This window comes from Zeugodacus cucurbitae, chromosome 2 (genome assembly GCF_028554725.1).
Source record: "Zeugodacus cucurbitae isolate PBARC_wt_2022May chromosome 2, idZeuCucr1.2, whole genome shotgun sequence".
NCBI classification, from domain to species: Eukaryota; Metazoa; Arthropoda; class Insecta; order Diptera; family Tephritidae; genus Zeugodacus; species Zeugodacus cucurbitae.
Genome location: NC_071667.1, coordinates 50,354,377 through 50,371,019, shown reverse-complemented (window position 1 = coordinate 50,371,019; position 16,643 = coordinate 50,354,377). Strand labels below are relative to the sequence as shown.

At 28.0% G+C, this 16,643-nt stretch overlaps 1 protein-coding gene across 1 annotated transcript in view; it reads left to right on the top strand.

The window, feature by feature from the left end:
- The window catches only part of LOC105216802 (sex determination protein fruitless), a 185,995-nt gene extending 176,778 nt beyond the window's left edge, over positions 1-9,217 (top strand). The window contains exon 8 of the mRNA XM_011191472.3: positions 8,522-9,217. Coding sequence (XP_011189774.1) covers positions 8,522-9,024 — 503 coding nt within the window. The 3' untranslated portion in view covers positions 9,025-9,217. The remainder of the gene's footprint in view (positions 1-8,521) is intronic.
- The last annotated feature ends 7,426 nt before the right edge of the window (positions 9,218-16,643 follow it).

Genomic DNA, 16,643 nt, shown 5'->3' with positions numbered 1-16,643 from the left:
CAAAAAAAAAAGAAACAAAATAAAAACAAAAACTAAAATTAAATATTTACTCAAATATCTCGATGTGATTTCTATGTAAAACAAAACATGCAAACAACAACCGTTAGGTTTCACAAAACTAAAAAAAAAATTAAAATTAAAAAAACACAAATAATTATTAAAAGTAATTATAATTAAAAAAATCACATGCATACAAAGAAAGCGAAAAAAAAATATTGTGTGAGTTGCCAAATAAATGTAAGAAAATATTCAAACGCAAAAGAGTTACCAACTACGAAAATCTAATGTGTGTTATGTGTAGATGCATTTGAACAAATTAATATTTGACGTTTTTCAGTGGTAAAATAAAAATAATAATAAAAATAATATTAAAGGGTGGCAACTCTGTGCATATAAATGTAATAACAAGATTTTTACCTACATGTGCTTCATTTAAAGCGTGTTGAATTTTGCTTTGAAAAATATTCCAAAACAAGCAGTGAACACATTATTTATGTAAAAGCAAAGGTATGCCATTAGGACTACTTGCCTATCCCTTTGAATAATTGAGCAGCATTTATTTAAATTTTCAACTATGTTTTTTGTTACAAATTTTGAAAATCTTAACTTTTATATAGCCTTTGATAGATACGAAAATATTTTTATAAATAAATTCGGTGTTCAATTTAAAAAATTCTGTTTAGATATCAATTTTGTATGCTTTTTTAGCTCAAATGAATGATTTACTCAAATTACAAAACTATACTACTTGCAGCTTTTGGCTATCAAATATAATTTGTTCAGTTAATTTTGCTCAAAATATACGTCGCGATGATTTCGTTGGTTATCATCTCAAACATTTTTTGAAAGAATAATAATGAACACCCTAATGATTCACATAATGTTATAAATGTATGAAAACAAAAATTTAGCCAAATATTTAAATGGAATTTATACATAAATGAAAAATAAAAATTTGGAAGTGGAAGAAGAAAGCAAAACTCAATACACACAAGTGGAGCACTTACTTACCACATCAATTCAATATGTATGTGTAAAAAATAACTGAGTAAAGAAAAATATGAAATTTGTTATAGAAAATATTAGAAAAATATCCAAGAAACAAATTGTAGCCACTTAAAAACGTCATTGCATTTTAAATGTATGTTTTCGAAAACAAAGAAAAATATAACACGAAAGCAAATAAACAAGAATGTCAACTGTGTCCATTATAAACGTCGTAAGAAATGAAAAACAAAAAACAATTAACTTAAATGGCAACAAATGTAGTATAAAAGCAAAAATTTTAACTTGCATGAAAAGTGAAAAACAAACTACTGTATTTATATTAGCAACAGGAAGAGCAGAATATTTAACGAAACAAACGTGCAATGTAAGCGGTCGCGCGGCATCAACAGGCTGATCAGTTGAGATTTATTTATTTTAACTGTTATACTCGCAGAGTATAAGTTTTTAATTGTTTTTACAAATCGTTTTTTATTTGATTTTTAGTTTACTAAGTATTTTAAGCAGTTATATATACATTTACATATATACATATATAGATAGTATATAGTAGAATGCAATAACAGTTTTACTAACTAGATAATTTTAATTTAAATATATACATACATATAGTTATATAAAAGTATTTATTAAGAATTTATATTAACTTAGCCTTGCAGGTATTTAAGCATTTTGTATGCAGTTGAATTGCTATAAAATATGTTAAATAATTATTATTAATATTTCTCTATTTCTAATGCTACACTTGTGTTCAGAGTTCTTTTTTAATTGCAATTACACATAAGAAATTAAAGCAGCGTTTGTGAGTGGCAAACATTTATTATTATTTTTATAGCAGTTTACACATATTTTTTTTATAATTTTTGTTTCATTAATTATGGCGAAATGTGAGGAAACATTTCAGTTTTCAAAAATTTTGTCGAGAGCTTTTTCGGAAACTTTGCCGAAAGCTCTTACGAAAGTTTTGTCGAAAGCTCTTTAGAAAGCATTTTGGAAAGTTTTATCGAAAACTCTTGAAAGCTCTTTCAAAAATATTATCGAGAGCTTTTTCTAATGTTTTGCCTTAAGCTCTTTAGAAAGTTTTATCGAAAGTTTCATTTACTAATTTCTACTTCATTTTTTATTTTAATTTGTACATTTAATATTTAAGTTGATATCACTTTTTAAACACTCACACCTGAGTTTTTTTTTATTCTACACTAGTTACTCATAGATTCAAATGACTTTTCACACAAAATTTACTGCCAGCTACAAAAGTATGTTAACTTTAGTTTAATATTTAAAATGAAATTAGCCCAAAGCCTCTTGAACATATTTATTTAGGTTTCAAGCGACAAAAACTGGAAACCAAGCATATGTAAATGTTATATATATAAATACTAAAATTAGTTTAATTTTTTTATAACAATTATTTTATATCATAAGCAGGATATATACGTATAGTAATTAGTTGAAGCAGCTAATTATTTTATGCAAAAACTTTGTTTTACTAAAACTGATGTACAAAATATTTTTATTAACACGAAAACACTAATACATGCTCTTTTACGCATATACATAGACACATACATGAACACATACAACACGCACAGCAACGTTAGAGATTTAGGAACACACATCACTTGACAAAAATACAGAATTTATTTGCTTTAAAGAAATTTAATATATATTTTTTTTATAATTTATTATACTTTTGAATACAAGATTTGACACATATGGCAGCGCTGTTCGCTAAAAAAATAGTACCTTAGGCACAAAATATATTCACATTGAAGGCATCACCTGTTTAGGAAATAAAAAAACAAAAACGAATGCCTGTACAAACCCTCCTCGTGCTTTGCAATACTAGCTCTGTTCCACGTGAACCCATGAGTTCCGAAAATATCCCTGAAAACACTACAACACAAGAAAACCGTTAACTTTTGGTTATATATATATTTTTTTTCAAATGGAATAATCAATCGTTTCACGTTTACAACCGAAAGTAGAATTTACATCACATTTTTAAGCAAAATTTTAAGTAAAATCTCTCTCAGTGAACTTATGATTCTAGGAACGAAATGATTTTATTAATTCTTTTCTGGAGTTTCTACAATAACTCCGAAAAGTGTCGGCACATTTTGACAGATTATTGACAGTTATTGTGAGTCCAGCTTTTTAATGCATAATGGTATAAACGACTACTTCTTGAAACCCTATTCTAAATAAGTTCCACACTCTTTCGTATATACCAAAGTCTTAAATTAGTATTGCAAGGACAATTTCTACCGAAAACAAATTATTTATGGAATTGTCACGTGTTTTATGGTTTTCAATTTTATCACTTTATAACAACAACATTCTCATATTCAGTGCCAAAAAGTGTAAAAGAAAAAAACATTAAACAAAAATTGATGAATTTAAGTTTATAACTACGTTTTTGATAGATATACATACACACACATGATTAAATAGCAATTGAGGCAACAAATACTTGCTTAAGAGATGGTGAGAGGTGAGCGGGCATTATGTAGTTATCATTAAGGCATGTGATAGCGTGACTAATGTATAGATGACGTAGAGGCGTGGGAAAATAGTTGAAATATTCCAACACTGATGATTGGTGCTTATAACGCTGAGTGGCAGCATTATACCACACACACATACACACACATATATGTGCATATAAACTTTTTCACAAGGTTTTATGGTGCTAAATCCAAAAACGAATTATAGCGAAAAATGTTTGTTAATTATGTAGATATTTAAAGGTTAACTTGCAGCGAGATTAATTATTATTATTTTTTTTTAATTATCAATAAGTATATTTTAATTAATTATTAATGGGATAGGCAACTGTTTATAGCAATTCTGTTTAAAACAGAAATAGAAACAGAAACAAGAAAAGAAACAGAAACGAAAATGCTTAAACAATAGCGGCAGTCTGCTGCTTGAGGGAGAATGAACCGTATGTGCAATAACCACTAGTTTATACATTTTAAATGCGTTTTTTAAAACAAAATAAATAATTTTATTTTTAGCAATACAACAACAATGAAGTATATGTTTGTTTAATGACAATTCTTTAGCGTTAATTTTTAACTTTCGAGTGTTAGTTAAGCAGAAAGTTTAATTGGCAGTTTCATACTGTAATTGGTTGTCAGCACAAATGAGCCAATTATGTTTTTGTTTTTTTTCAAGAATTTTTAGCAGATATTATATTTTATATATTTAATACTTATTTTTGTTGCTAAAACTTTATATAGTTGAATAAATATAGTAGACAAATTATGTTTATATTAATACAAGTTAAATATTAATAATAAATATAAATATACTATATATTATATTGTAAGTTGGCAACTATTAATTTTGTTAAGCGCACATAACTGAAACCGTTATGTGGCATGGTAGAACAAATGCAAACGCATGCATTTCTTATTTATTGCAATATACTTTTAGTGCAAAATAAAGCTTTTAAGCAACACAAAATATACATCACAGTCTAAAACAAATTAAAATATTTATATTTTTACCAACATACTATTACAACAAACGAACAAAATTTATGTATTACAACAAACAAAAAAAGATTAATAATAAATTATAAGAATGTTGTTTTTTTTAACAAAAAAAAAAGAAATCACCAATTCAACTAGCAGAAGACTACATGCGTTATCTCTTTTTATGCAAATGCAAACAAATTTTTTATAATTCAGCATTTTACACAAAAATAAACTGAAAATACAAAACTTCACAAATTCAGCCAAAAAACAAAAAAAAAAAAAAACAAAGGAATTGTTGCACATTTATTTTACATGAAATTTCGCAATTTTTTATACCAATTTTTAACTTTTCTAACATACGTCGGTTTTACATGTATAAGTGAACGATAATTTTAAGCAAACTTATTTATAGTAAAGTGCATAAATTAATTTTTAATGAGCTGTAGCTGTTAAAGCATGCAACAAAACAAACAAAAACAACATACATGAATTTTAGTAAAACGTAAGCATTTGTTAAATAAACATTTTATATTAAAAATAATTTATAAAACACAAAAAAAGAAACAAAAATTGTATAACAAACAGTCTTTGTTTGACGTGCGTTGTATGGAGTTAGTAAAATTCATATTTAAATAATAACAAAAAAAACTAATAATAATAGTATTAGTAATGTAAAAACCAACAAAAAAAACAATGAGTGAAAAAACGTATAGCAAGGTTTCAAATAAAATGAATTACTAAGTTATACGAAATGGCTTATTATTTGTTATTCGTTTTCATTACACATTTCTGGAAAAAACATAACGAAATTTGATTTCGTTTTTTTCTTTTTAATTTTTTATTTTTTATTTACTAACAATTTCAACAACAGGGTCTGCAAATTGAAAAATTAAAAATAAAATAACATTAATTACACGTATAACTGCGTCAACTGCGTAGTTAGTAAAGTTGTTATGAAACTGTGGGATAACTGTTTGTAAATAAAAATAAATATTTGCTGTCAAATCTCAAAAAAGCTATTTTTTTCTTTTTTACCACTTCAAACAGGAAAAACTGCAAACGCATTATATTTTTTTTAATATCTACACTCTAGTTAGTGTTTTTAAACTGTTGGGCCTCCATTTTGTGCTTGCTTTTTGAGGTTAGCAATGCCAAAAAGCGTCAGGCTGTGACTTGTGCGTGATGAATTGTGCTTCCAAACTCTGCATTTCCCCATACAATTATAAATAAACTATACATATACGTATTTAATGTTATATTTTAAGCAACTATTAGTCATAATAATACAGGTATACTTGTGTATTTATAAACACAAAATGATGTTATATTTACAACATGTGTACGCATTTTTTGGTGTTCTGTGTCATCGTCAGACAACGAATTTTCAAAATCATCGGCTCAATTCCTTGTTTTTTATATATACTTATAATGCAAAGTGATTACCATTTGAACTGCATTGGCGTGTTTTAGGGTACATGCCTATATAACTACCAAATAGTATTTTTATATTTCTTTAAATTTTGTTGTTTTCTATAAAACTATTTTAGTGGTATATATATACATATGTTTATTTTTTATATAATTGGAGTTGACTTATTTTTTTGTTTTTGTGTTTTAGAAGCAACAATGTACACAACACCTTTTTATTTTCTCATAATTTACATACAGAGGAATTTTTGTCTGAAACACTTACGATCATTTGTCTTAGGTTTGAATATTTTGTTTAACCATTTACACACAGGAGTATTTCTTATATTTCCATATTCACTGCAAAATCCTAATTTTGTGAACAATAATATGTATTTCTCCGTATAAGAATTTAATTTTTTCGCATTAAAGAAACGTCTGCTCCTTTAGCTCTATCCAAATAAAAACAGATAATAATTTTAAACAAACCACACATATTTTCAAATTCTTTAAATATAATTATTTGTAATTAACCAAAATCGAAAAAAAAAATTTAAAAAATTAGTTTTGAATTAGTTAAAAAATTTCAAATTAGTTGGTTTGTGTCAAAAGCAATGCAAATATGATAACAATGGGCGCCAAGAACTCGGGTTTCAAAATGCCGCTTTCTATTACTCAAATGTCTGCTCTTAAATTAGATAAGTATTTGAGCGACTTGTGCATTTTCAAAGTAAAAATCGATGCAATCAGTTTCAAAATTTAAATTTTGAAAAATCTGAAGTAATAATATTTGTTTTTAAATGAACATAAGAGTGCTTACCTTGAAAATAATTATACAAAATTAAGTAAAAAAAAGTATTTTTAAGTACAAGTTAGTGTAATGAAACTTTTTAAATTCTGCCTTTTAAGATGTGCATCAATTAAACAATAAGTAATTTGTTTATTCACATTATTTATAATAATTGGTTATTTTTTTTAATTTTTTTTCTTCCCCGATTTTATTATGCCTCTTTAGTTGTATCTCTACTTTCTTTACATTTATTTAAACGCTTAAAGCTCTATTGTAGCAGTAAATTTTGCATTCTTCACCGATATCACTATTTGTTTTGCACATAAATACCCCTATATATATCCACATACATACATAAATACTTAGTCTAAAATGTCTTTATTCTTCTTCTTGTCTTACACGCTTTTTTCGGAAAGTATGAACACTTTATTTGCGTATAAAACTTTAAACTTTGTAATATTTGTCGACAAAAGTTTATTTGGACATTTTATGCAATAAAATAGTATTTGCTTTCATATAAACAGCTTACGTATTTGCATTAGGGAGGGTCAGCTTTTGTGGGTATTTGTAGACGTAATTGACTTAATTAAAAAGCTAAAATCAATACTTTATATTTTTAAGAGAGTTGTAAAGACTTTACATTGAGAGACTAGGAACTGAGTCATTATTAGAAAAAAATTTAAACAAATAAAAATTTCAAAAAATTACTCTCTGCTAAGGAAGCATAATCTGAATATAAGTATTGTTTATAATAAATAATGTATGTACCGTTAAGAATATGGCTCCAATCACTCCTGACTGTCACATGTATTCAACTTTAAGTGTTGATTTCAATATCCTACTCTATCCTTATCAAATGTGAGCCAATTTACAGAATGGTCATTGTCAAGTAAGGATATTTTCTCACTAATATTCATAAATCCAAAACTTGAGTTAGAGCTCAAGAGTTTAGCTTTCACTAGATCTGCATTATATAGGTTGTCTTACTTACGTTGTTAGCTCCCTCAGTTTTAAGATTTGTTTTACCACGTTGATGAACAACCCGCTCTAATGCAAATACAGGCGTGTTTGTAATGTAAGCTCTACATTTATTGCAATACATAAATACTTTATTTGCATAACTTTTATATTATTATTCCTCTAAGCACATTTTTCTCACACCAAATATTCAACTCTGAGACACACACACACTCACATATAGGTACTCCACACAATTCCATATCATAACACTGCTAATCGCAAGAACAACTTTCGAACTCAGATATACTTTGGAAATTACAAATTATCGAAAGTTGGTTGCCTTTTTGGCTTTTGCTTTTAAATATTTAGGTTTTAAAGTTGATTACAACAAAAATAACCAATACTCTATCTACATATACTACCTTACACTGACATGTACATATGTACATATGTATGTATGTATTTATATAATTGAATACACAATAGTTTTGCTTTTCGTTGTATTTGTGTTTATACATCGCTTATACACACACATATACATAAACAGCGACACATACATAAATATGTACATAGGTACTCATATAGAAACAACCGTGCGATATGCGAAAAAGGCGATTTCTCTACCATAAACAAGCCACTTAAGTCCAACATAGTCGTATTAAGTTAAAAATTAGTTGCACATACATACATATACTATGATATCATACCAGCATATACAACACACACACACACATATATACATGCATACATCATGCCAATACCTACTACTGTACTATTTCCTCTATTTTTTCACTCTGTTTACTCTCTGTTTGTTTCTCTCGGGCTGATTATCGCCCTCCATGGCGTGGTGTGTGTTCTTTTTCGTTGGTTACAGGGCAATTGGGACGTCATCATCTGTCCGTTACACCGCTATCGACCACATCATCCGGTTCACCACCGCCACCGCCACCACCACCACACGCGCTCACCATGCATCTGAGTGCGGCGTTAAAAAACGAATACCATCAATTCGACATTATACGCGCGGGCGGTGGCAATCACAACACTAACGGCGGCCCACCGTCACATCTCTACAATCAAACGTCGCCGGGAGGTTTGGGCAACGGTCAAGGAGCCAACAGCGCCATCGTACACAATTCGCATCATCAAATGTCCTATCATAATATGTTTACGCAATCACGCGAACCGGGCACAATGTGGCGTTGCCGCTCCTGCGGCAAGGAGGTCACCAATCGATGGCATCACTTTCACTCGCACACCGCACAGCGTTCACTGTGCCCCTACTGTCCGGCCACGTACAGTCGCATCGACACGTTGCGCTCACACCTGCGGGTGAAACACCCCGAAAGATTACTCAAATTGAGTCCAACCTTGTAAGTAGCGCAGCAATGGCAATAAACGACGATGACGGCACAAAGAGAGGCTGAACTGAACCAGCTCCACTGAAGCGGGCTGTTGCAAACCATCCTACACATACACATATGTTTGTATGTATGCAAAAATATTTAAAAAAAAAATTGTCAAAAACAACAAAAAAACTCTTAAACAACACTTGCATACAACATAATTATTGTCAATCGCTCATGTAGTGTAATAATTAACTAAAATGGAAATGAGCACATTTACATACATACTTCTACAATTAAAATATATACATATATATACTAGCAAAAGAGGCAGTGAGAAATATACACACGCATACATATACATATGAACATACGCCAAAAATTACTAAAAAACAGAAAGAATGAAAAGAGTCTGTGAAAATATATATGTACATAGAGTTGCTCGAGCAGAAGAAAAACAAGTGATCTTGTTCATAACGGTTGCATAGCAAGACAACGGTCAAAAATATATGCATTTTTTGTTTGCAACCTTGCAGCTTGCATGCAGTCAACAGCAGGTCAACCGGCAGCCACCGAAAGCTAGCAAGCGCCAACTGTTCCACCAAAAGCAGCAAACACACAACTATAAAAACTAAGCGAGCTCAATTGTCATTCGCTCTCACATATGTATCATATAAATGTATGTTTGCTACTACTGTTATAATTATTAATACATATATACATCAATATATATATATATATATGTGCTTAGATGCATGCTTAATATAATATTAAATAGATTTTGTAATTCAGTACGTTTCATATGCTGAACGGCGTTCGTAATAAGTGTGTCCTATTAAATTTATGTGTACATATAGAGTATAGTGTACATATATCTACATAAATGATAGCAATTAAAAAAAAATTGTGAAAATATATGCGCATAATTTAAATATCTTGTTAGGGTCTTCTGCTTCTTAAGGAAGTGCGGATATGCATAGTTAGTTAAATAAGTTAAATAATAAAAATTAAAAAAATATATTTTTTTTGAAAAAATTCGTCGATATTTTCAAGTGAGTTTGCAAATATTTATTATTGTGCATTATTAAAAAATAAAAATAAAAATTAAAAAATTATGTTGAGTCGCTAAGAAATGTGTAAAAAACACTTATAAATCTTTTTCTTCTTCTTCTTCTTGACTGGCGTAGACACCGCTTACGCGGTTATAGCCGAGTCCAAAACAGCGCGCCACGCATCTCTCCTTCTGGCAGTAACTCCATGTATTTTAACCCCAAAACAGCCCACGCACTCAAAAACAATGTTTTCTTTTAATAAAATAGATCAATATTCAAACAAACTACATAAAGTGAAATTTTAAGGTTTTCAAATCAACTTAAAGGTTATATTAGGAGAGTGAATTATAACCACAAATTCAACTTACATAAATAAATGAAATATTCAAAAAAGAGCAACTAAAAATTATCCTATACAAATCTCTCTTTATACTAGAAGATTAGGTAGCATTTGAAACTAATCGGTAAATAACATTTCAATATTACACTATAGACTATTAATATTTTTCTATTACAATCTAAATCTGTAGAAAACAATTTACTGAAATTCCAATATTAATAATCCGTGAAAACAATACAAGAATAATTTTAAAAACTTCATGAAAAAATCTTAAAACCAGTTTAATTACAATGTACTGTGTTTATTCAACGTTAAACAAATTACAAGTCGCTTATTTTTAACTATAAAAGTTTCAGAGCTACACTTTTATTTGTAAATAAAGAAATAGTTTTATAAAAACAACCACATTTATTATATCTTGACATTTCTGTTCCAAATCACCAAACTATTATCAAATTCAACCCCTCTCTACGACTTGCTCTTTAACCGTTTTGATTAAATATTCTTTATGCTTACACCAACTGTTTGCATCCCCTAGTTGACGCAAGCTTCTCCTCGAATAATTTTAAATTACATTAAATAATAAAATCAACAACACTAAAGCTAAAATCAATGGTTTCAAGACAGGCTACTGTTAACTAAGTGAATGAAAGAAATATCATAACTCAAATAACTAAATATTTGCAAGACAACACAACTCAGAAAAAAAAATTAATTAGCTATAAGCTAAGAATTAAAGGAAATCAGCTAAAATATGAAATTAAATATACATATATAAGTGAGGTGTCTAAAGTATAACCGAAGCGGAAGAATTGAGCGGAAATTAAAAAATATATATATTTACTACTACAAAAGTACCGTTATGCTAAAGAAAAACTAAGAAAAAATTAAAAATTTATTAAACATAAAAGATTTGACAAAACAATAGCAATTAAATTCGGTTTCTAACAAATGTACTTGAGACTCGTACATACATATGTGTAAAGCGCATACCTACTCATTAAGATTCGCTGCAAATCTTTGTGCTCAAACAATTTGAATGCTAATCAGCAAGAATATTCGGTTTTATTAAATAATATATCCAAAGCGCTTTGCAAAAAAACTTGCTCGGTGTTAATCAAAGTTTAATAATACAAATACTACAAGAATTTTAATTAAACATGTACATAAATTAGTTAGAAATTAAGTAAGTAAAAAAAATATGCATACACGCAGTGTTTAAGAGTCTACGCTAAATATTACACAACACTTGTTCCTTAAACAATTAGTTACTGGCTCCGTTAGTAGCATTACTCGCGATTACTCGTACTACATATATTCGGTACTCAGCAGAAGAGTTGCAATAACTTGTGTGGCAGAGAAGAGCACGCATTGTGACTGATGAATTACTCGTGCACTACAGTGTGTCAAATAAATCAACTTTCATTTGTGTAATTATTTGTGTATATCGTGCCCTTGGATTGCTTACTGCAAAAGCAATTTGAAGTTAATTTGGGCTTTTTAAGTTATGCGCTCGATTTCCGCTTAATTATTATTAGCTCTAATGTACTATGTAGAATTTGTTTAGATGTTATAAGTGTTTTTAAGTGAAACAAAGCAAAGATTATTTTGCAGCAACTACAAACAAAAATCAATATACCTCAAATGCATTTCAATTTTAAAATACTTATGAATATGTTTTTAAATATTAAATGTGTGAAAGTAGCTACTAAATAAACTATATATACTATTAGTTATGTGCTATTATGTTATGTATTGTGTTAAGTTAGTGCAAATACTACAAAAAATCAAAAAAGTGTTCTGCGTAATTTTAAGTTTTAAATTTTAAAATTTTAAGTAATATTTTTATGCACAACACTTGCATACAACAACTATAAAAATTCTGTTTTTCTAACTTAAAGTTTTTCGCATAAATAGTTTTGACAAATTGCAAAATATTTTTTTTTAAATCAAAAATGTTGGGAACTTCAATTTTTTTTTTTTTAATTAAAGCAATAAACGTATTTATTTGGGTACAATTAAATTGAAAAAAAAAAATTAAAAAATATATTTGATAAATAATTTTGAAAAAGTTCTCTTATTATTGTTATTGTTAAGCGTATAGAAATATCTTTGTGCAACCGAGCTGGTCTTTTCAGCACTTACATACATACATTTACACATATATATAAATTGCTTTAAGTAAAATCATGCTACTTCACGAATTACAGTTGTTTATATAGTATATTAATAATTGGCTTTAATTTTAGCGCTTAGTTTTTTAGAATTTAATTTTAAGTGTCAATTCACTGCAAACGCTACACAGTAAACGCGCTGCGTAAGGAAAATCGCTAAGCACCACCACTAATGGCAGGCGTAATGTGCACTCGCTACACAGAATCCTATTTTTATGAAGAATAACTAAATAATATATATAAACTAAGTTGGTTATTGTATAAATACTTACACATACAAAAAAAAAACATTTATTGCACATTTTTTTAGTTTATACGCTACGAAAGCGCATGAATCATATTTTTTTGCTTGTTTTATCATTATAATTTCTTATTAAGTTTTGTTCGTAACTTTGTATAAGATTTTTTACGTTTGAAAATTATAATTAAAACATCAAAAAAAAAGAAAAACGTAAATGAAACAAAAACATAACCTCAAATTATATAAAAATTTATGGAAAAAAATTATAAAATCAGCGTTAATGCTGGACATTGAACATTTTGTGATATTCAAAATTATTATTTTTGGAAATTAGTTAAGTTTTAAAGTAACGAATTATTGTAGAAATCACATTGAAAACTCATTTAAAGCATTTCAAAAAATCGTTGATGTGATATTTTCGGTATCAAAAACACAGAAACAAAAATTTAACTTAAATAAAAAAAAACAAAATTGTCACAGTTCTGAAGCTTTAAAAGTAAAAATAAAGTTATAAACTTAAATTCACCAAAAAAAAAAAACAAAATAGAGAAAAAACTTTAACAAAAAATTTAAAACAAAATTCCCTTTCGGCTCACGTCTTTAGCACAAAATGTCAAGCATTAAATATATTTAATTCGCAATAAGTCTATTTGTAAACATTTCAATTCTGTAAAAATTGCATAGTCACTTAGTAAATAAAATTTTAAGTAATGCATAACTTTTATTCTAACGACTTAGCTGCTTATGATTTCTTATTTTTGATTTTTAGTTTTTTAATTTTGCTTTTCATAAATTCTAATTTGTTTATAGGTTATATGTTAAAAAAGAAATGTGTGTATTCATTTTGTTACAATAAAATATAAAATTTATGTACCAAAAAATTTTTAAATAAAAAAATATTACAAAAAAATTACATTACTGATTCATTTATTATTATTACTGATTTATTACTAAAATTTGTTTTTATGTTATTTTGCAAAAAACAAAACAAATAGTTTTAAAAATAAACTTTTTTTTTCTCTATAAAAAGGCAAAATTTACGGTGCTCTGCATTGAAAAAGAAGCTATAAGTTTTTTTTTTTTAAGAAAAAAAAGTAAATCAATTGTCGTCTCTCATGGCACATAACCCCAACCATCGTAATCAATTTTCTTTTGATTAATAATTTTTTTTGTTTTTGTCAAACGTGTTTCAAGTAAGGCTGATTGAAGAGTAGTGAGTTCTTTATAAATTTTTGTTTAAAAAATCATAATTCATAAAGCAAATATATACAAATGTATGTATATTTTGCAGCATACTATATAGCTTATAAAGCCACACTTATGTAAATGGTAACAAGCACATATGTTTAACAATATTTTTGTAAGTCTTGTTATGACTAGTGTTTCATTAAAATCAATAAACACGAAAAAAGCAACAATAAATATAAATAAATTTGCATAAAAATGAATGTATATAGAAATTTGGTGTGCGCCAATATCCAGCGAAACGTCCTTGCTCAACAACAAATTAAATTAAATTAAATAATTTTTTAATAAAAAAAAATTAAATTAGTACATAAAACCACTTAGCAAATTATTCTTACCATCTTTATGTATAATTATAACGGATTTACAAACACATAAATATAAACAAATTATAAAAATTATAAAATACAACTTTTTCCCTAAATAGCTTAAATAAATATGGCAAATGGAATACTTTCTACTTGCTAATATTTCAACATTATTATATATATATTATATTCAAATAGTAAATCAAAAAAACTCAAAAACAACCTTTTTTAAAACCGTGAAAACACAAAAATGTAATTTTAATATTCGAACATATACATAAATTTTGAAAACTTAATATAATATATGCATGTCAGTGGTCTACTACATTCTGAATATTACTGCTTATTTATATCAAAAAAGCGATATCACAGAAAAGCATTTTTCTTGTAAAATATTTATATACACTAGTATACTCTAGTAAAAAAGAAGAACTCTATTTCTTATGTGTACTTTCGAAATAAAATAAATCTACATTAATAATATTGATAACAAAAATATGGAATATGATTCGAAAATGCTATAAGCGTGATTTAATCTGAAAATATACAAACAAAAAATTATAAACTATTGCATATTAATTTATTGTAAGTTAGTAAAGTAATATCTCAGAAAATTTACTACACACATTAACTAATTATATAATACTTTGGCTAGGTACAAGTTTGGAAGCACAATTCATTGTTCGAGGTATTATCGATATCCATTAGGAAACGGGTATTTATACTCTCGCAATATGTTGCACAGGGTAGGATAGTGTGTTCATAAGATATATTTATTACTCCTCTAAAGCTCTATTGGAGAGATTTCAGATTTGTCAGTTGTTTCACAGTAAGTACAATTATATTTTCAGCACAGCGCCTTAGCAGAGTTGCATGGATGTGAAAGATATAAGAACATTTATCGGGTTAGTATATATTTCTTTACGATAATATTTTTTTATCTTTCTTCCTGGTGCAGCTGTTTCTTCAGGAAGAATGTATGTTTTGTTTCAAAAGAATTTTCAATAAATACCGCTTTTATCTGAAACAAAAATTGCTCCGTGGAAAGAATATTATTTTTATTACGTTAGCTTGTTTATAAACGGCTCCATTATATCTACTTTAGGTTACAGCTTTTCTAACTTTCTTTAAGAAAACGTATTCCGAAGAGTTTTTTTAAATTCAGACCCCAACCATCACTGCCAAAAAAACTGGCTACGTGGACCACTAATGCTGGCTTCGGCGTATAGTCATAATTCATGTATATAGGTCCTGCTCCATTCTAGAAAATATATTTGGTTTAAGGGACTGAATTCATAAGATTCGTGTTTTGAACGTATTCCTCGAATTTGGGTTTCATTTTTTTAATAGACGCCGACGACTTTGGAGCTCCATATTTCGAATATGGTCTTTACTGAAAACCCCTTTAGTGGAATCATTCAAAATCTTTAGTCTGTTAATTCAGTGAGAAAGTTGGCTATATAATTCTAGAATTTTATGTATTTTGAATTCACACATTTTATTCTCTCGCAATTTGTTATTAAGAGGGCATACAATATTTCCCGTATAATGGAAGCTGGAGTAATTACTGAATCGATTTCAACTATTTTTGCCACCAAGCTCAATGTATGCAAGATTTTACTTCATTTTGCTAAGATATCTCACATATTAAACCGATATATACGGAATAAAGTCCACCGGATGTTTGAAAAACTGTATATGAGGTATATGCTGGCTAGAAGAAGTGTTGACAAAATTTTGCCCACACAATATTATAAGGAAAACATCACATCTGCATTTTTTTAGAATATCTGAGAGATTTATCTATATTTTCGGTGAAAAATTATCTAGAATTATACATGTTCGATATCTGGGGCCTTGAAAAGTTATAGACCGATTTGAGCAGCTGATGTTATTATACACTATGAATATATTACTTGTTGTGTTCCGATAACTGGTGCTAAATTTCTATATTGAAAAGTGAACGAATCAGATGGAAATTATGGTATAGGAAAAGTGTGCGTGGCTTTGAACAGAATTCGCCCACTTTCTAACAATACCATTTAAATACCAAAAATGTGGTATTAACTGAATTTCGTTAAAATTGGGCGATTAGTTCCTGATATATAGTCTCTGGCTCATAAGTGGACGACGCCACGCACAACAAACATTCTTTATATCAATCTGAGTGCAACTTTTTTACACCATCTCCACTATAAAGTTAAGGTTTATGGTGTTTTTCCTTACTGAAGTAAATCATTTTTAGTAGTTCAATAATTAGTTTTGTGGAAGGTAGGCGTGGTTATAATCC